General features: G+C 39.6%; 1 protein-coding gene across 9 annotated transcripts in view; it reads left to right on the forward strand.

Annotated features, from left to right (window-relative positions):
* Positions 1–21898, forward strand: part of Map3k20 (mitogen-activated protein kinase kinase kinase 20) — a 172133-nt gene that overhangs the window by 118961 nt on the left and 31274 nt on the right. For 7 of the 9 annotated variants that reach the window (XM_040294480.2, XM_078017615.1, XM_078017616.1 and 4 more), the window contains exons 11-14: positions 3797–3932; positions 15790–15834; positions 17626–17656; positions 17752–17891. In XM_040294480.2, the coding sequence (XP_040150414.1) occupies positions 3797–3932; positions 15790–15834; positions 17626–17656; positions 17752–17891 (352 nt within the window). Of the gene's footprint in view, positions 1–3796; positions 3933–7516; positions 13264–15789; positions 15835–16326; positions 16431–17625; positions 17657–17751; positions 17892–21898 lie in introns of those variants that run through there. The other 2 variants (XM_078017618.1, XM_078017617.1) reach the window with 2 other exon arrangements.

Below are 21898 nucleotides of genomic sequence, written 5' to 3' on the forward strand. Positions count from 1 at the left end.
ACCATAGATTGAGAATCCTAGAGCTGTTTTAACTGAACTTGGTAATTGGTTAAAGACATGGGGAATAATATAAATTATAATAATAAACACAGTTACTGTTCATGAGGTTCCTACCAGATGCCTGTACTTCATTTGGATTATCTTTTTAAATCCCCATGGCAACCCTAATTGTATCACAGATACAAAAACTGAAGCCCAGGCAGGTTGGATAACTTGCCGAGATCATACTGTACTGAGATGAAGCCTGTAATAGGACCCAGGGGGTCTGGTACACAGGCCACTCCGGCATGTATGCTGCACTGTGCTTTTGCTGGACTGTGGCCACTGGTTATGCCAACTCCCCATTAACATGCAGGATTCATTTAACTGGATCCTGTTTAGCTACGAGTCATATTACAGGGCATGATTGTTTTAGGTTATCATTACAGCAAAAAGATTGTCTTACTCAATCTGCCAAGTGCTGAAAAAAATGTTTTTATCAAATCATCTGGGTATTTCAAAGGACAACATATTCAGACTACTTCTTGCTTTTCCCCAACTTTTGTGTGGTGCCTAAAGCCATGGGACCCCAGTCCAAAGACTATTTTAGCAAATGAGAATCACAGTGCAGTCTGCTTCCAATCCTGCTGTGGTGTGTCTGGCAGATGATTGTTTTCTGGTAGAGCTTTCTCTACACATAGACCAGATGGAACATCTATTTTTGGAAAATTAAATGATTCTAAATTCTTTTTAAAGCTAGATTATTAAAATCCACATAAACTGTGTTCTTCTTATTGGTCTAATAAATGATAAGAAAGAAATCTAGTATCAGCCATTTCCCTGTTCATCAAATCCTCATCTTGATTCTCCTCCTGTTAACATAAGAGCAATAATGGCAGTGAGCATTAAGAACAGAAAGTGTACCCTGTTTGTCCTGTTTGTAGTTTTATTAATTCCTGTGATTATCTACGAACGATGGCAGTCTGCATCGAGTGAGTTACATAGGGTTGTGAGCATTCAGACCCATGTCTCTGGCAAACACTGTTTGTTGTGTTTTTCCTTGGTGACCACCGTGACATGCCTTCTTGACAACAAAAAGCTGAGATCAGAAAATGTAATTGTTCCAACCTAGATTTTAGCACAAACATATGATACATAACACTAATGTATATTTATCATGTAATATATGTGTGTGTGTGTGTGTGTGTGTGTGTGTGTGTGTGTAATTTTGGCAAATAGATCTTTTATTTCAAAGTAAGTGTCTATTTAATGAAAGAAGTTAATTACAGTTCATTGCCTGTTCATAGTAATACTACTTGAAATCAACCTTGGTTGGGTTTAGTTTAAGAGAAAACACAAAATTTTCACCAACCAAGACACTTAAACTATAATTTTAGAACAGGAAGTTTATATAAATGCACCAACAAATGCACTTGATACAGAACAACACACTAACAAAAAGGGAACATCTAGGGGATCAGTGTCTGTCCTTGGGCTTGAGTTTCTTGTGGTACCTAACCTCAGAGCCTTGGGCACAGGAGCCAGAACACAGCTGGGAATCTGGGCCTGAGGAGCAGATGGAGGAAGATCTGTTCAGTCAGTGTTTGTTTGTGTGTCACCATTTTCAGCTTACTTAACTTTTGATCTCTTTTCCAGAAGGGCTCAAAAAACTGCAGTGGGCTCCCAGAGCTGGAACTTGAGATGAGCTCTTGGGTTCAATTACAAGTGAAACAGAATGTGTTGGCCATTTACCCTGACTGAAAAGAACATCAGTGAGATCAGTCTCACTGGCAGGAGAGTTGGGACTGGCTTGAAAAAAGAGCTGTACAGACCAATGGCCCACACCACTGCCATCTCACCTCTGAGCATGCCCAGCTGTGAGGCCTCTTTGCCACCTCTGACTGAAGATAGCTTTTTCCTTTCTTTTTTTCTTTTTGGGTTACAAAGTTTATCCTAACATTTTCCATATTGATTTTTCCCCTCAATCCCTCATTTGAAAAATAAAAGCACGCTGTCTGTGAATGGGCATAATATCCTTGTCAGAAATATCAGTGGTTTAATTTGGATTTTATAATAGTCTTTGATTCTGAAATATTGCTGCTTCCGGGCCTTATTAGGAACTGTGACGAGATTCTCTTTATGCCTTTTCACATGGCATGAATGAAAGGGATAGAGTGTTGATATTTGTGGGTGGCATTTACTTGCTGCCTCCCTAGCTGAAGAACTTTTCAGTCAAGCAGAGAAGCAAAGCCTTGGGCCCACATCCAGACCCACCTCAATAACTGTTTCCTGAGTTGGACTTTGCCAGTGAATACCTAGAAACCACTTGTTTTCCTTCATTAAGTTCTTATCTGTAAGAGTATTAGAATAAGCCTCTCACATCCTCTGATTTTCCCTGGTAATAAAAAGGCAGATTTTGGTTGCACATATTCATTAACTTTGACCAGGGGGCTCTCCCTTTCACACCTCCCCATCTCCCTGAGGGTGCAGTCTAAGGCACGGCGGCATAACTGTTGGCAGCACTCAGGAGCCAATAGACATGGCACCGATTTCCCACTTGCCGCCTGTTCCTCCTTTTTGTCTTCCTCTCTGTGGGCCTTCCTTCCTGGCCTCCCCTTCCCTCTCCCCTTCTCCCAGTCCCGTCTCATCCCCTCATTACTGTGGCTTACTTACCAGCTCTTCAGAAACTCAAGGAAATAAATTCCAGTTCTTGGAGAAGCATAAATTTAGACATCATGACAGCCCTGCAGGAGAAAAAAGTTTGTGCCAAGCCATATTAGCAATTTCCCTTGCTGTGAAGAACAGGTTTCTATTACTGGGCACATTGTTCCAAGTGTGAGGTTGGTGGGCCCAGAGAGATGAAGTAGAAATCTTCCTTTAAACATTATTAAGAGGCTGGGGATGTGGCTCAAGCGGTAGCGCGCTCGCCTGGCATGCGTGCGGTCCAGGTTCGATCCCCAGCACCACATACAAAACAAAGATGTTGTCTCCGCCGATAACTAAAAAATAAATATTAAAATTCTTGCTCTCTCTCTTACTCTCTCTTTAAAAAAAAAAAAGAACTAATTTTTAAAAAAAAATTATTAAGAAAGAGATCGTCAGAGCTCCTCTGGCCCACAGTGCCCTATACTTACCTGATTGTAAAGACTTTCCTGAGTTTTTATTAAATAATGCATTCATTAGACAGTCCCCTGTCTAATGAATCATGAGCTCCAAGGAAAGGGAATCTGTGCTTTTGTTGTTTTGTTGTTTTCAACAAGCTGCCCAGGTAATTCTTAGGATCAGGCAAATTATAGAGTCTTGATATGCTATAACCACCACCCCTCCAACCAAGGAAGCTGAGTCAGATTAATCTTTTGATTGCTAGGGTTGCTCAGTCACAGGTAGGCTAAAGTGCCATCTCAATTACTTGCCAACAGTATGATACTGATAGCCTAACCTGAGTGTCATTTTCCCATCCATAATACAAATTAGTAACTGTTTGTTGGGCTGTTCTGGGAATAAGATGAGATACGTAATGTGCTTTATAAACTCTATAAACAGCTCTCTGACTATAGGCACTCACTAACGACTAGCCTAGGGCACTAGTTCCAGGTTATGCTGCATCCCACGACTCTTTGATGCTTTATTGCAATACTTTGAGCATGTTTTTCCAAACAAAAAGAAGCTACCTGTTGATTTTTAAGAATATAGAAGATGCCTGCTTCCCTGGTTATTTCCTGGTCAACTTCAAAACACACGCATTAGTCTTTTACTCTGATGAGCATTCTGATGGACCCTGTAGTAGAGTTGAGACTTACCAGTTGTCCTTGTGCAGGTGTGAAATTGAAGCAACCCTGGAGAGGCTAAAGAAACTAGAGCGTGATCTCAGCTTTAAAGAGCAGGAGCTCAAGGAACGGGAAAGACGGTTAAAGATGTGGGAGCAAAAACTGACAGAGCAGTCTAACACCCCGGTGAGTACTCGCACCCAGCTTCCCACGTGCAGCATTAGAATGTGGCTGAGCATGGCAGCTCTTCTCCTGTCCTGCCTCCTCCTCACTTCCTGCCTTACGCCTGTGTGCTAAAGGCCTCCATTTGTAGCAACTAGTATAAATGATCAAAATGCCAGAAATTTAAAAGAAAAGCCCTGTCCTATTTCTGGCTTTTTCCTTAAGAAATGTTATTCTCTCCATGTGCTTGTATATTAGACTTACAAAAAATAAAATCTGATGTATTTTCACACCATCTGTTAGGTCCCCAGAACATGTGCCTAAATGCTGATTAACCCTTTATTAACTTCATCAGTAATTAATAACTAACTCCAAGGTAGCTAAGAAAGTCTTTGTGCCACAATTCAACCACATTTTTCTTCTAAAATAGAACTAGCCTGATGGTGTTAATATTCCTTGCTCAATTTAGTGTTATGACCATGGCAGCAAAATATTAGAAAAGCTTAGGATATGCTTCTAGTATATTGTGTATCCAGGAAGAGTCTTGATTTTTCCCAAGTATTATATTTAGAGAAAAAAAAATTCTTTTTAAGGATTTTACTATGTACACACTAGCCTTGAGCTTACATTCTAACATAATATGTTAAGGTCTAAGCAGATTTCAGCATTCTTTTCTGTTTTAAATGACTTGTTTCTAGCAACTAAGTACAAATGTATCTGTTTTTCCAGGACTTTTAATGGGAAATATTTTCCCACTTAAAATCACAATGATAGAGTAAAAGTAAACTTATATTTTTATACTTTGGATAGTTGCTATGACAATTATACCAAATAACTTAAATTCCCTTCTTTTTTAATTTATATATTCATTCTAATTTGTTGTACATGACAGCAGAATGAATGCATTTCAGTTCATAGTACAAATATAAAGCACAATTTTTCTAAATGCTCTTCCTTTTGAAATATTTGAAAAGCTTTTCTATAAGTCTTAATCTTCATTAAGCAGTCAGTGCCCAATTGCATTTCCCAATGTCTAAAGAGTAAAATAGTTTCTTTTTTTCCAACTTGTGTAGAAAAGCAACCTGATATCCAAAAATGAAAACACAATGAAATTAAATGTCCATTATCAAATTTAACTTTTTTAAAAAAAGATTTTTATAATCCAGTGGACCCCAAAATAAGAGTTTAATAGCTATACATAAGACTATCTTGGGACATTACAAAGGTACATTTTCTAAATTTCTAGATTTCACTTGGTTTTCAAGTAAGTAGTAGAGGGAAGTTTCCTGATGAGGTTGAATTGGTGCTGGCAGGCAGACTAGAAAGCACTACCCCAGGGATCTGCACAAGAGCCCTACTTTTCTAGGCTGATGAGGGACAGGAGCAGGAATGGGCCCTTGTCCCTGCAAGCAAGTCCTCTGAAGCCTGAGAAGATTTTTTTGTTTTATTCTTCAAATGCATTGAAATCTTAAAGCACTGCATGGCTTGACTCTTTCTAAAATGTAGTATTTTAAGAAAAAAAAAAAACTTTAAACCACCTATTAGAGTATGCTTTGGAACCTTTCTTTGAATTATTGGCATCAGTTTTGCTAAGAAATTATGGGCTGCCTTGCACACATTATTGCTATTAGTAACATAGTTGTGTAATAAATAATAAAACGCTATGAGTGCTCAGTAGGATGTATGCTTGCATTTTAACTCCAGAAAACTTTCTGTAAAGGAACTGCTCTGAGGGCCACCATCTAACAATGGACAGCATGAAGCACAATCTCAGTGAGATTTCCTTTGCTTTTCTTAGTTATGAGGTCTAAGTTTTCTTTCTTTATAGTACCTGCTTTTAATGTCTCCTCTGCTTAGAGCTGGTATTTCTGAAGGAAAGAAAGTTTATGCTCAGATATTTTCTAAGTAGCTATTTTCTTTTATCCTCACTTCAGTTTCTAGTTGGCTTTAAATGAGATTACTGAAAGATAAAATAAATCTTTGAAAAAGGAAGTGGCTGGAAGCTGAGGTTTTCTGTATGTAGCCTCGTCTTAATTATAAAACTTTAAAGTTTATGTAACTTCATAAAAACCATTTATTGAACTGATTTCAGGGACACTGTTTTCTAAAATTAAAAGTTAAAGATACTTGAGAAGATGAGTTCTCCATGCATAAATAAGGATGATGTTTCTTTTTTAACTACTGTAGCTTGCTGTAAAATTTTAGGATTAAAATCTTATTTGAGGGACATTTGCAGAAATCCTTGGTGTCTAACATAACATGAGGAAAGACCTCTGAAATAATAAAATAAATAAGCAACCAAAAGTTCCTGAGATGATCTAATAATTAAAAATAAATTTGAGAATCCAAGAAGGGTACCAACAAGGGAAATCACATCCTGTTTCCAATATTTAAGGATCAAAAGCAACTTTTTTCTTCCATATACCTGGTGCTTTTTAGCTGAATTATATGAAATTATTTCTGAACTAACACTTCTGGGAGTCTTCCTAATAGAATGAGCTGTTTAAAAAAAGAAACAACAACAACTCAGATCCAACTTCAGTTTAAAAACTAAGAAACTGGTACTAAGTATTGGGTAACTTTATACCCAGAAAGTCAGAGTCCTCCTAGAGTTAGGTGATTTGTAGATCATAAACTTATTCATATTAAACCACATCAGAAATACAAGCCTTCATTTGCTTATTTTTTAAGTGGAGGCTGGAACATTTTACATATACTAACTTTGGTATGAATATGACTGAACATTTATGGGAATAGGTTGGCTGTCCAAAATAATTATGTAAGATTTTTTTAAAACATTTTTTAACCTGTGCAAAACAGAATTCTTAGGGGGGAAAACAAGTTCTATTAAAAGGATGAAACTTGAATATTTGAGGATGAAGAAAACAGTAATCTAAATGAATATTCCCTTCCCCCATTTTCACATACATTTACATACTTGTGTAGAACTGAAATTAACGAATAAATTATTGAATAATTTGGACAAATGGTACTACATAACATCTGGATGAAGTAAATAATACAAGGAAGCACATGGATTCTAGGCTCATTTTTAGTGCATAGTCAGAATACTAAATCAATTTAAAAGGTAATTAACTACTCAAATTCTCCTTGAACTACATTGAGAACAGAACTGATTTTATACTTCCTCTGAGCTTTTCTTCCTTGGTACAGAGTTTCTTAATTTTTTACTTGAGATTTTATGTCTGCTTAACTTCTTCTTTTTTTTTTTTTTTTTGATATGGTGGTTTACTAAATGTTTCTATGTGGAAGTAAAATTGGGAAAAATTAAGAGAAATTTCAAAAACTATTTTGTTTTAAGCTAAATGAAGGCTGAGGACTTGCCTCTTCCTGTCCATTTGAAATTTTGTTTCCTGTGGTGCTTTGCAAACTTTTGTTTATGATTTACTCTGTCATTCATAAATTACGGCAAATATGCTGGAGCTAAATCTGCCATTAATTAAATTCTCACCTATTTCCCTACATTCATGGATTTCACTAATCACTTACTTCCTGTGTAGTACCAACTAATTTTGTGGTATCTATTTTCTTATTTAAATTGGTCCTAATTTCTCTTTTTACTTCTGTCCTTTCTTCCCCTTTGATAGCTTCTCTTGCCTCTTGCTGCAAGAATGTCTGAGGAGTCTTACTTTGAATCTAAAACAGAGGAGTCAAACAGTGCAGAGATGTCATGTCAGATCACAGCAGCAAGTAACGGGGAGGGCCATGGCATCAACCCAAGTCTGCAGGCCATGATGCTGATGGGCTTTGGGGATATCTTCTCAATGAACAAAGCAGGAGCTGTGCTGCATTCTGGGATGCAGATAAACATGCAAGCCAAGCAGAATTCTTCCAAAACCACATCTAAGAGAAGGGGAAAGAAAGTCAACATGGCCCTGGGGTTCAGTGATTTTGACTTGTCAGAAGGTGACGATGATGATGATGATGACGGTGAGGAGGAGGAGAATGACATGGATAATAATAGTGAATGAAAGCAGAAAGCAAAGTATTAAAGTTGGAAATGTTCAGAAAGAAAAAAAGGAAAGAAAATTGTTCTCTCAGTCTGCATAAATAACAGTAAGGAGGCAGAAAATCAAGCACTGCATTGTTAGGCCAATCACATTTACAGGACAGTCATTTCCTTATCTATTTAACTTTTGATTGATTTTTGCTTATAGAAAGGGGGAATGATTAAACCAAAAAGATATATTTATGAATCAGCAAATACGGTGCCTGATTATAGAAATTTGTGCTTCTATATACAATATAGTATTTTTAAACTAATGACATTCTGGCTTTTTCTTTTTTTAATGAATATTTTATAGTTTGTATTTGACTTTATTTTATTCCCTTTATTCACTTAGATAAGAAAACTTGCATTTTGAACAAGCATCCTTCACTCCTAATTCTTTTTTGACACTTGATTCTTCTGGAACATATTACATTTTTTTTTCTTATGACAATGTATTGTAACGTCAAAAATGATTGATAGTGACTATAAAATTCAACCACAAAAAGATTGACATGAAAGAAGATTGTAAGAAAATGCTTCTTCAGAAATACCTAAATGCCAAGAATCTTTAATGCTTAACAGCACAGCTGCTCAAAGTGCTACCTGGGAACTGTTTTCAATAGTCCATTTGAAGGTAGATACTCTATTCTAAAGCCAACAGTAGATGGCGGCTTGCATACCAGAGCTAACCCAGGAAGCACTTTAACAACAACACACCATCATATAAGGCTTATCCACGGAAAGGGGGTGTGGGGGGCACCTGTCCCAAAGGGATACTCCCAGGTAAGCACATACTAAGCACCGGCCTGCTCTTCATTTCCAGTAAGGGCGCTCTGCATGACCTTTTCTTGGTTTTCCAGAGGGGTGTGATAATACTGAATTCAAAATATATGTATCGATATCTTAAAGAAGAAAGTAAATGTTTTAAAATGAAAGCGAAGATTAGTCACCCTTACTTAGGTATAACCAAATTCTGAAGGGTGCTTTCTATATCTAATCTAGTTTCTCAGAGTAGTTTTTTGTTGTTGTTGTTTTAAACCTGTTCAGTGATGCTGGTATTTCAGAAAAATTGACACAGGTGCTGCTGTAAATATGAGGCTACAGAGATACACTCAGAATGATGTCATAGGTTTGTCAGAGCTCATTTAAATTATAAAACACCATTTTTAAAATTGTAACTAGATAAAGAAAAGCAAAAGAACCAAGTTTTTTCTAATCTAAATTGAAAAGCAGACAATTAAATAGTCAAATTAAACTTGACTATTAAACAAAACTACTTTTAGCAGTTTATTATATTAAAGTTAAAAGAAAGGATGTCATCATGGATATTATCTAATATTATTTCTAAGTATATTCATAAAAGGGTCTTTTAGAATTTGAACTATGATGTTCTTTTAATTCCCATTGAGAACTAAAAACTCTCAGTGTGCTGTGCCACTGACCATTATATAGGGAGAAATCACTAGTAAAAGGTTGTAGGTCTCTACTTGCTGTGCAACCCTGGGCACAGTATTTAATCTCTGTGAGTCTGTTTGCTCATCATTAACATGGGAATAATAGTAACCTACTTCAAAGACATGTCATGAGGATTAAAAGAAATAATATGTATAAGGCACTTAACTCAATACCAAGCACTTGGTAAGTGGCCAGTTAATGTCAGCTCCTATTAATTGTGCCAGTGAAAAGACACTGAAAAATAAGTGGTTATAGTAACCTTCTGGAAAACTGAACTGTCAATTTCAAGTGATACTGCTTAATACATGAAGTGAAAATTAAAAATGAGTAGCTCTCAGGAAAGAAAGAGAATATTCTTAGAATGTAAACTGTACAAACTGATTTAATTCAGTTGCTCTTGGGGAAACTCTGAGCCCTGAGAGGTGCCCCAGACGGTGTAGTTTGCAGGTTGCACCACCAAATTGAGCATATACAGAATGAGCAGGTAAACCTTTGCCCTGGAAGATGGGTCCTCCTCACACCTCTGCTGTAACTCCTCTGTCTGTTCACATAAGATCCAGATGCATGGGCAGCCTGTCTGCTCAGAGACAGAGACTTGCTCCCCACACTAGCCAGGCCATGCAATCAGAACATCTTGGTGGAGCAGAAGAGACACCTTGCAGCTCCTCACTTTTCAGGGTCCCTTGGAACCTAAAGGAGAGAGCAGAAGGTGTGGGGTTGTAAAAGCTCGTAGACCTTTTCCAGGCAAAAATAAAGCCATTCATTCCATAGATATTCACTGAACCCCTTCTCTGTTACAGGTAATGTTTGGGGGAAGAGCTAGGGGAAGAAAGCTTTTTGCACTCATGGAGCATACATACTATGAGCAGAGAAAATGCATCATGTGATACATTAACGTTCACTAGGTGCCTGCTGAACAATGATTCAGGAAGGAGGAGAAGGCCAGTGGAGGAGGCTGAGGTTTTTAAAGTGTGGTCAGGAAATGCCCCAGTGATGGGTGACTTTGAGCAAAACTGAGGAAGCCAGGACATCTCTGTGCATGGCAGGATCTTGTGTAAGAATGTGAACCAACCTTACCACCTCTTAAGAACAATCCAGGATAAATCTAGAACATATAAACAGAATGAAACTGACATTTTCTTAATTATCATATAAATCCATGTGATTATAAATAAAGTTGTGGTGCATTAAAAGCAGCCAAATAGGACCAAAAAAGGAGAGTTATAGGAGTCTGTATGTAGACCTAGGTTTATCATTAATTAGATAGCATTTCTCCCACCTCTTAACTGCTGCCATTTTCCTCACCAATATTCCAGAGATGTCATAGCTCAATACTCTGCTTAGTAATATAATGTATTATCATTAAGGAAAGACATGTAGTACGTTACAGAGGAATCAAGTGTCAAAGAAGAATTAGGAATAAAGGATGCTTATTCAAAATGCAAGTTTTCTTGACCAATTGAATTAAGAATAAAAGTCAAATGAAAACTATAAAATATTCAGAGTAGTATGAAGTGAATACATGCTGTGCTTTCCAGAGGAGCGTAATAGTCCTGGATTTTAAACATGTGCCATTAAGAAATTGCAAGGATTTAGGATACAGCAGAATTGGCTCAAATTGTTCTTCATCTGGAATTGGACTATATGGCTTTGGCTCTTTTAACTTTTTGTTCCAAATCAGGGTCCTGGTGGTTTTAAAATGGTGAAACATCCCTGAAATCCAAATCACATAAACAGAATTTTGCAGTGCTCTCATTCTGTCTAGAAAGATTATTTTAAAGACTTTAGATATTGCTAATTTTATTAATTTTAAAAAGAAATGCCTATTAACCATGTGTAGAATTTCTAAAGATGTTAATTGTACAGCTTCAAATTTAACTTTTCAGATCAGTTTTTGAAATGGCAAATTATCAGTATTAAACTTAGTTCGTTTCTTAACAAAAATGTACATTTCTAAAGAGACGAGTTAAAGAAACAGAAATGTAAAGATTCAAAATGAGAATTGAAACTCTAAATTGTAATAATTGTCAGAGTCATACAATTGAAAATGTATCACCTTTTGCCTTTTTTTCTTTAGTCACAAAGTTGAGCATGTAGAATTTGATAACACCCTACTAGTGGCTCTCACCTGGAGCAGCAGTGTGTCACCTGATGGTGTTTGGGGTGGAGGTTGGGGCTGAGACACATTTTCAGTTGTCACAATAACCAGGGCAGTACATAGTACTCCTGCCAAGACTGGTAACATCCTGCAAGCCAGGGACATTCCCACCCTGTAAAGAATTCTGCCCACAATCTCCATAGCATCGTCCCTTCCCCAGTAGGAAACTCATTAGATCTGGCAGTTTTAGAGTTCCACCTCTTAATTGTTTTCCCCAAATGAAATTATCCAAATTCAAAAAAGAAAGAATGGAAATAAAATAAATTATAACAACTAGAGGCTCAGGTTATAGTTCAGTGGTAGAGTGCTTGCCTAATGTGTGAGGCACTGAGTCCGATCCTCAGCACCACATAAAAATAAATAAAATAAATGTATAAAAAAATTACAACAACTACACAATCGAAATTTTGTGATTTCATCTCAGATCCACCATTTGTGGAAATGGTTTCATGGTGGGGCGGGCAGAGGGGGCACTCTCCATTATATTGATCAGTGATGCCACAATATATAAAAAGAAAAAGTCTTCATTATGTTATAGTTCTTTGAAAAGTTGCCAGATTAATTTAAAAGGCCCTTTTCCTAACAGCATATTTTTTAAAGCAAAATCACATTTTAATATTTTATGTAAATAACCAGTGGGAAGAGTTTGAAGGCACATAGCACAACTGTTTTTAATGTTCTGGAAATATTGAGAGTGATTTGTTTTAACATGCAGTGGGTTTTTTAGACTTCAACACCAACTGACATACTCAAACTTGGTCCCCATTAAAATCAAAGGAATTGGAGGTAGGAGAAGGGTTTAGGAGAGACCCAGAATGACTTCTCTTAGCCTACTATGTACATAACTTTGTTTTTCAGAGTTTTTATTAGAGAGATAAGAGTTTTATAAAAAACAGTTTTAAAACAGTCTAAATTAAATATTGACACTATTTTTCTTTGGATCATTGTTACACTACACTCGTTAGCTGTGTAAAACTAGTAGTGTCTCACTATAACACATATATAAGAGAGCATAATTTTTCTATGATCAGGCACCTTTTGCTGCTTTTGAGTAAGACTGTTTTCCTGTTTAGATTTTAAGCATTGCCAGAGAGGTGAATCTGCTCTATTCATCTGATTGTAGCATAGCCTGAAAACTCTAGGTGCAGTATTTCTATGATGAAAATGAGTGGTCTATCAGAAAATCTGAAATCTGGTCATTTTCTCAGACACTAGCTTCACATGAACTCTGTTGCCTGTGAGGAACTTTCTGGCATGTGATTACTTACTTCATGCACTTACACTAATTACTTTATATCGTGTGCAGAATAATATATCTTTTAATATTAGATATGATACACTGCACATACTGCTTTTGCACTCTTAAGAATTTTGTACGAAATGATAGAAAATATTTATATTCTTTGAGTGTGAGCTTTGAATAGATGGCATTATCACTTTATTGTTTTTTTTAACAAAAACCTTCTCTTAGTTATTCTAATGCATTGTTATTCTGAGCAAGTCATATGCCAAATATCGTGTATAATGTTTGTATGGAAGATTAAATTTTACTCTCGTGTGGTAAGACTATTCAGTTACTGCCTTCATAGTTGGAATTTGATATTCCAGCAAAAATTCCACAGTGTATTCAGAAATCCAAGTTGGTGTCATACATTTCATTTTGATGTGAACTTTACTTTGCTTTCCTTTGTTCTAAGACTCCATTTTGCAATAAACGTTTTGACAGTAAATCCCTTTGTTATGTGTTGCTGTGTATATAAGATCTTTGTTAAAGTGGATTCCCAACATCCTTTGAAGGAATCATTGTCACACACATGCACATGAGTGTTAGCTTTTTTCTCCTGAAGTCAGTTGGAGTGTAAATAATGAATTTCTAAAGTGATGGGGCAGTCATGAGGGATTTTTTTTTTTTATCCCCAAAGAAAGAAAGGCTTAGAACTCATCCTTCAGCAGATACACTGATATGTTAACAAGGTACAGAAAACATAAAGGAAATGGTAAGCCACTATGTGGCTGGAGATCATTAACTCTTATCCCCTGTCTTGCCAAATTCAAACCGTCTTGAAGCAGCGCCTGGCTCCAGCTTCCTCTCACTGATCTTTGTGTGCCTCATGCAAGGACTCCTGCTGGAGTGAGTCAGACCCAGTCCAGTGTCTTTCCCTGGCACTGTGTGGGCTGAGCCCTCCTCAGAGAACTCCACTCTCCTTTGACATTCAAACCAAAGATGTTGGTTATTTCACTTGCAACCTTTTTTCTTTTCAAAAAATACTTATTTCTCAATTTAATTTAGCACATTTGGAAATTGTACAAAAATCAAAACATCACACATGCCCTCGTTTCCTGTAAAAGCTGGCCTCAATGCAGGGAAATATTTCCACAATGCAGCCTGGTGTTTCTTGGACTAATGAGAAAAGTTCCTTATTTCACATTTGTGTCCATGATGGGAGAAGGAACGACATATTTCTGCAGCTGGATACAGCTGCACTGTGAAGAAATAAAACTTGTCATGTATTTTCTTTGATCAAGTTCAGCCTTAGATTCAATCCCTTGAGTCTTTCTCTTCTCCACATTGTTATAGCAGGTGAGTGTGTTGGATGATTCCTACATAACTCCAGTGTTTCAGAGGAGGGAAGGGATACTCCTTGAGGTAATCGAAGCATGTGGAGGGTAGCTGAGTATACATAGAATAGTCTGGATTGAAGTGTAAGCTTTGTGTCTTTGCAACTTGTCTATATTACTCAAACCTACACATTTATATTGATTTTAACCTGTAGAATTAAAAAAAAAAAATCCTGTTCTGCATACTGCTGCCACCCCCTCCCATCTTTTGCATTCCCCCTTTTTCCTCCAAATGTGAGCTCCCAGAATCTTCACTTAGGCGAACATGCCACACCCATCCTCCCTCTTTCCCTCTTCCTGGCCCCCGCAGGGTTTTGCCTTATTACTTCTCATCTGGAATCACTTCTCTTCGCCCTGCAGCACCCAGCTCAAGCCCCTGTGCCTTCCATTCCCCCATGATACATATGGAACCCTTTGCTAATACACTGGCTTTTGTACACCACAGACACTAAACTCCATACCAGAGAATTCAGCATTTCAGTACATGCAGCCTTCAATTTTATTCATTCTACAAAATGGTTCAACAAAAATGTACCAGATATGGTTTGGTATTCTAGGTACTGAATAAACAATGGTGAAGATGGCCTTGGACTGTCCCACATATCATCCACACCTGTTTCACCTTTAGTTCTATTATAAGCTCTTGAAGGAGCTGTGCCTCTCCTAGCAGTATTGAGTATGTGAATAAATGCCTGCAGGTTAGAAAGATTAAATAATCCACCCTCTGGTCATTAACATTAATAGTAAAAGCAACCAAATTCAGCTGCTGCTTTTCAACTCATCCACAAAAAAATTATGATTTGTAACAGGTTGAGTGACACTTTGACATGTTATCTTGTGAAGAAGCCAAGCATTATGGCTTGAGCTCTAATCCAACCCATAGGACACACAGATTTTTTTTTTAATTAAGTAAGCATTTATTATTTAGACTGTGATCATCAGGCCTACACTGAACAGGAAGCTCTTTGGGCTGAAAATGGTGTGGGCTGAAAGTCTCCTTCGTGCTTGTGCACCTGGAAGCGAGGTGTTTTAGTCTATGTTAGTGCAACTCTGCACCTGGGTTTCTTAGAACAGTTCTAGTTTTGCATGTCTTACTTCCTCCCTGGATCCTGATATTTGGTATTAAAGAATATAATGCAAGTGATACAGTTAAACACTTAAACCCCTCCACCTATGAGAATAGGCATAATAAGTCATCTGGTTACCAAGTTCTTGCTTTGGAATTTTCATTGATAAACTGATCCTCATGTTGACTTGAGAATTCTGAGGAAGTCTTGGTATCTGGTAAACGTCAAAAATTCCTTAACTGCTGAAGCTTTGATACAGGATATAAAACCATTCCTAGTGTGCTAAGGACCAAGAGAAGTACATACCAAGTTGTAGAAAATCCCCCCCTAAACAGCTCACAAAATGCAACAGATTGTTACTAGAGATTGATACACATTATTGGCTTCTGGGGTCTAAATCCCTAGAACAGAGAACTTCCTTGTAAGGTCAGGGAAATTGCTTTCCATTCACCCTGACCTGCAGGAGGAACCATGCCAGAGCAGCCACTGAAAACCGAGTAAGATGAGAGGCTAAACCAAAAAGATGAGGATATTACTTTTTTTTTCATGTCATTCATATTTCCCACGCAGCTGCTGCCTTCCTTTGAGATTGGTGCATGGACTGAAGACGACGTGGTAAGCTGCTTCTGTTAATGCCTCAGTGCACCTGGGCAGGTATCTCACACATTTTTGTCCACAAGTTAAAAAATGCAACTAGAGGGAATTGGGCCATAGGAAAATCTAACTATCAGAAGCTGACAAATTTCATTTTTCCTTGTTTTTGATACAATAATAATGGAAAATGAGGCCTCCCTAGACAAGCAACTATCTCCTCAAATCTTCTAAATCTTCACCTTCCCATTGGTCATGAAACTACTCCAGAATATAATAATAAGTACCAATAATAAAATTAAAGCAGTGACCCAGGAAACCAAATGAACATTCTTGGAAAAACTTTGACTGTAAACCTTCCTAAGATGCCAGGTATGGACTTGAGCCATGGTGGAGAAGGATCTAGTAAAGGCAGTGCTGGGCTGGGATTTCCCCTGCACTGGGTTTCCTTCCCACCTTAGGCCTGCTCAAAAGTGACAGCTTCATATTTGCCATCCTTGCTCTGGCCTTCCCCAGGAGGAATGGACACAGTGCTCTCAGACATCCTCTGCAGCCATAGCCAGAGGAGCTCCAGGATGAGAGGATGCTGAGAGGATGCGGGCAGAATATTTAAGTCCAAAGGAAGTCTTCCGCACCACGCTCCAGGTAGAAGCCCTGAGGAACAATCCTACTTATCTCCATATCTGTTTCCTTAGTGACAAAACAGGTATGAGAATTCCTGATCGGAGCCCTCAGGGACTTAGGCCTGTCCAGGTCTGTTCTACAAGCCAGAGGGCATCATTAAATGAAGAAAAATATAAAGATGGAGCATAGTCTTCACAGGCTGGACCCCATCTCAGGGAATAGACCCAGTGCCTCCAAGAATACTCTCGCTGCTAGATCCCCTTCAGAAGCTCCACTCACCTACCCCAACCCGATTTGTGGGCCAGGGCATTTCCCTTTCTGCCCTTTGTATTCCTCTGAAGTAAAACTTTCAGCATTAGGTTGTCTCTGGCTCCTGCAGGGGAGGAAACTTGGCACCAGTTCTCAGGTTCTGAGCCCCAATAACACTTACTCTCCAGCCAACCCTGCTTACCACGGAAAGAGGACTTAGGGTCTCCTTTATTCCCAAGCCTGCACATAATCTCTTTATCCCTAGCTGCAAACTTGGCCCCTCTGCTTTGAAAAGAAATTGTTTTTAAAGCACTTGGGTTACAACAGTTATTTTTAGTCTTTGCTCTGAGTTTGAGTGGTTTCTAGGCCATTTAAATAAAATTTCAGGGTCAAGGGCTTTCCCAGAGAGTCAGAGGGACTGAACCTGGCCTTCTGTCTATGTGCCTTCACCCAAGTAATATCAGAGGCCAGCGTGATCAGGCGCCAAATGAGATAAAAGGATAAGGGTTCCCTGGTCTAGCCTCCTCACTCCACACAGGAAACTCCATGCTTTGACTTGTCCAGGGCCACGTGGCTATGTCATGACCAGACAGGCCTAGGACAGAGGACTCATTCTGTGCATCTCTCTGTGCACTGCTGTGTGATCCCTGATACTCATACAACTCCTGAATATAGTGCCCCTGGGCAGTCCAGAGACCATGGGCACGTTTGTGGAAAAATCATTTTAACCACCCTCTTGAAAATATTTTAACATTTCTTCCAAGGAAGTCCTTCCACTGCCCCACAAAGGGAGGGATCTCTCCAATTTAAAAGCTTGAGATTTTAAAATCGGAGAAACTCTCCCATCTTACCTTTGTTGCTGAGCCAGGAATTCGAGATATTTTCACCTGTTGAAAATGCTATGTGTGAATTTTCCAAACCATGCATGTCCTCTCTTCACAGTATTTTTGGGTTCAGCAGCTCGTCAGAAAAGGCAAGTGGAATAAGTTACCTTTTTATTCATGGAGTTAACTTTGTCGGGGACATGACTTATTCTAACCTCTTCTTCCGTCTCCTCGCTTCCCCCAGGTGACTCTTCAGTGGAGATGAGTGGCTATGCAAGTTTGTTTAAGGAAAACAACATCACAGGCAAGCGACTGCTGTTGCTGGAGGAGGAAGACTTCAAAGACATGGGCATCGTCTCCAAAGGACACATCATTCATTTTAAGGTATCTTGCAAAGAAAAACATCCCATCCACAAGTATTTACTGAGCACCTGCTATGCATGCAGCAGGTGGTGTTAGCAGCTGGGGGTAGAAACAGTCAGTGCTGGAGTTACAGCTGAAATGCTTCTTGTTGTATCTGTCCATATTCAGCTGCTCCTCCTTTCCCCTCCCCCCCTCATAATCCCACGACAGACAAGTTAACCCATCACACATCAGGTGTGACCTGGGTGTACCCTCATATCACTCCTGTGCCCTCAGGAAGTTCCTGTCTAGTGGGGAAGATGAACAGTTTTCGAGCAATCATGATGCAATGACTTCTGAGCAATGCCACACAGGCGAGGTGGGTTGGGATGAGGGAGGCTTTTGTGAAGAAGTGATGAAGGAGTTGACAGCTGACGACAAGTAGGTGTTCCCCAGGTGGAAAGATAGGGCAGGACGTCTGGAGAGGCACTGCCTGTGGCAAGGCCTGGGTGTGGGAGAAAGCTCAGTGTGCTTGAGGACCTGTGAGCCAAGCAGTATGGCACCACACCCGCACTGGCAGGAGGCCACTTAATCCATTTCATGCTAGGGAAGCCAAATATCCATTAGGAGTCCCTCTGGGACTGGAACTTGTGCATGGCCTGAGTAAACCTAAGCCAGAGAGGTAACCTGAAGTCATGGGAATGTGTGGTTGCTTTTGTAATCTTCATAATTGTCACCTGGAATAGACATCAACACATGTGTATTCTAATGCCCCACTGAACTCAGGAATTCCTAATGTTTCCCCCAAAACTTCAATCCTGAATAATTTCAAACTAAACCTCTACTTTCATTTTTGTTTTTGTTGTTTTTTTTGCCATTTAGGAATCAGGTTGGGTTTTGTGTGTTTGGTTTTGTGGTTTTTAGTTCCTCAAATCTAATAGGAATTGCAGATACCTGTGAGCAATGTTATTGATCAGAGGACAATTTCCAGAGAGATCTTAGCCAGGATAAAATCAAGTTTGCTTCCAGCAATGTGGGTAGGGGGAAGGGTATGCATGGGTTAGAAAGGGCAGAAATCAAATAAAAGAGGAAAAGTAGAAAAAAGGCAACTTCCCATCCAAATCCACACCTTCAGGGCTGGGGATGTAACTCAAGCGGTAGCGCGCTCTCCTGGCATGCGTGCGGCCAGGGTTCGATCCTCAGCACCACATACAAACAAAGATGTTGTGTCCACCGAAAACTAAAAAATAAATAAATAATAAAATTCTCTCTTTCTCTCTCTCTCTCTCTCTCTCTCTCTCTCTCTCTCTCTCTCTCTCTCTCTCTCCCCTCTTCCACTTTCACTCTTTAAAAAAAACAAACAATCCACACCTTCACAATTTGTGAACATGCCAGCTAACTTCCCTTTATCCTGAAGCCACTCATATTGGCTTTTCTAGAGAAATCACCACAAAGTCCAAAGAAAACCCACTCACTTCATCTCACAGACCCAGATCCACATAAGAAACGTCTTACAGTCTTTTGGCACACTTCAGACAATGGCTTGGCACAAAACCACCAGAGACCATCTATAAGGCAGAAAACAAGAACTTTCTGACATTTCCCTCCTACAAGATGGGCAAGAAAGCTCATGCATCAACATACATCTCAAAGGATAGCAAAGAACTTAATCTTGGCCTCTGGGTATGCCAAGTTCATCCTGAAAAGCTATGCTGGCTTAGATGTTTACAGTAGGAAAAATTAATTTCAATAATATACAGAGAAGTTCCAGAGTTCCAAAAGAGAAATTTTATAAACCCTGTCCTATGTAGCAAATGCCAAATAAGATGTTCCTACCTCCCCTTCCCTTCTGCTGTCTTTTAAAAAGAACCAGTATTCCTTAAGTACTAGTTAGAGGGGAAAGGAATAGTAAGCCGTGATACCTCAACAAACCGCAAGTGATTTAAATATTCCCAGACTTGGCTGAGAACAACCAAAGTGGCCCATTCATGCTGGTTGTTAGCATCGAGACAAGTAATGTTCAAATTTACTGTTTATTGCTCAACAAATTCAGTGAATGCCTACTAATTGCAAGACTTGGCCTGTGAAGAGTCAGAGAATCATCCTGCCCTTAAGGAATTTATATGCCTGAAGAGAGATAAAACATGCACAAGCAACTTCTTATGAGCAGTTGGAAGAAGAGAGGCAATTCATTACTTGGGGAGGAGCAGAAAGGGGAGAGGAAAGGGGAAACGTCACAGAATGGGGGCTTTGAGCTGGATCTTGGAGGAAGAACAGAATTTGGAATACAGACAGAGGTGGGAAAAGGAAGAGAGGAGGCAGGGAAGAGAGGCAGGGAAGAGACGGAGAGGAGCAGAGCAGATTGGTTGTGTTAGAAGGGGCATCGGGCAGCTCTTTCTGGTGGAAGCCTGGGCGGGGACTAGAATTCATCATGGCCAAAGTATAAGGCAGGTCAGGCCAGGTCCTGGCCTGCTTCCAACTTTAGGCCAGAGGTCTGGAATTTGACCAGAGCTGGAGAGAATGGATGTGTTTAAACTTCACTTCTGGATGTCTTAAAGTGGATTAGAAAAGAGAGGCTGGATTTTGAAAAACACTGAGGAGGTTATAATCTAGAGAGGAACAGGTCAGATAGCAGGCTGTGAACAGGGGCAGAGAACGGGCACAGGGAAGACAGCTGTTCACAGGCTCTTGGAGGAGACCAGTGAAATCCGGATCCTGCCTCAGGTGATTGAGCCTTGAAACCTGATGCTCAGTAAAGGGAGCCAGGACGAAAGGTCACATTTGTATTCCATTTATGTGAAGTATCTGGGCTGTGTGCATCCCTACAGACAGAAAACAGAGAAATGGCTGCCAGGGGCTGAAAGTGAGGGGGGAATGGGCAGTGGGTGCAGAGTCCCCTTGGGGTGATGGAAATGTGTTGGAATGTGTTTTAGAGAGAGTGGTTGCACAACACCATGAAGGTACAAATGCCACTCGGGCGCACATTTTTAAATGGCTAAATTTATGGTACATGAATTTTACCACCACTAAAAATTACTAATAGGGGCTGGGGTTGTGGCTCAGTGGTAGAGCGCTTGCCTTTCACATGTGAGGCACCGGGTTAGATCTTCAGCACCACATAAAAATAAATAAACAAGGGCCAGGGTTGTGGCTCAGTGGTATAGCGCTTGCCTAGCATGCGTGAGGCACTGGGTTCGATCCCCAGCACCACATAAAAATAAAATAGAGGTATAAAAAAATAAATTAATTAAATAAATACATTAAATAAAGACATTGTGTCCATGTATATATATATATATATATATATTTTTTTTTTTAAATACTAAAAGAAAGAAGGAAAGCACAGCTACACTTAACACCCCTGATCTAGAATGGACCCCTTCCGTCTGGGCAGCTGTCTGTCTGATTGACCAGGGGCCTGCATAAAGGCCACAGGTAGCAAGGAGGGTCAAAGGAGCCTGGGCAGGAGAGAGAAGAAAGGGTGTGTGTCTGGGAAGTGGGGAATGGGGGAGAATGGTGTTACAGAGGCCACTGTTGAAATAGCTTCGAGATAGAAACAGTGACCAAAATGGTCTAATCGTGCTGCAGAGATGCCACCAAACATGCAGGGAGAAAATGCCCTCATGGGAAGCAGCACATGGGGTGGGGTCAGAGCAGTGTCCTCCCCAGGACCCAGAGGGTCTCCCTGGGTGGTCAGCTCTGTCTCAGGACCTAGGTGAGTCTGCCCATGCATATAAAAACAGTACACAGGGGTGATTCTCCACAGTCAGGAAGGCAAGGCCACCTCACCACCAGAGCTGGGCTGCATTAGAATGGCTCCGGGTAGGGCCTTGGCCAACAGATGGCGCTCCATTAAACCCATCTGGAGCGTGGGTATTTCTGACACACTTCTGTGAGAGGGAAAAAGAAGGGAAAAGGTCGTGGAAACTTGTTCCAAGGGGAGCTACCATACTTTTAGGGCAGTTAGAATGAATAATGCTTCAAGCTGGGCCTTTGGGGACTCGGCCCTGTGAGCATCTCCAGGCTAGATGAGCCCTCCTGATACTTGT

This window comes from Ictidomys tridecemlineatus, chromosome 7 (assembly GCF_052094955.1).
Source record: "Ictidomys tridecemlineatus isolate mIctTri1 chromosome 7, mIctTri1.hap1, whole genome shotgun sequence".
Classification (NCBI taxonomy): domain Eukaryota; kingdom Metazoa; phylum Chordata; class Mammalia; order Rodentia; family Sciuridae; genus Ictidomys; species Ictidomys tridecemlineatus.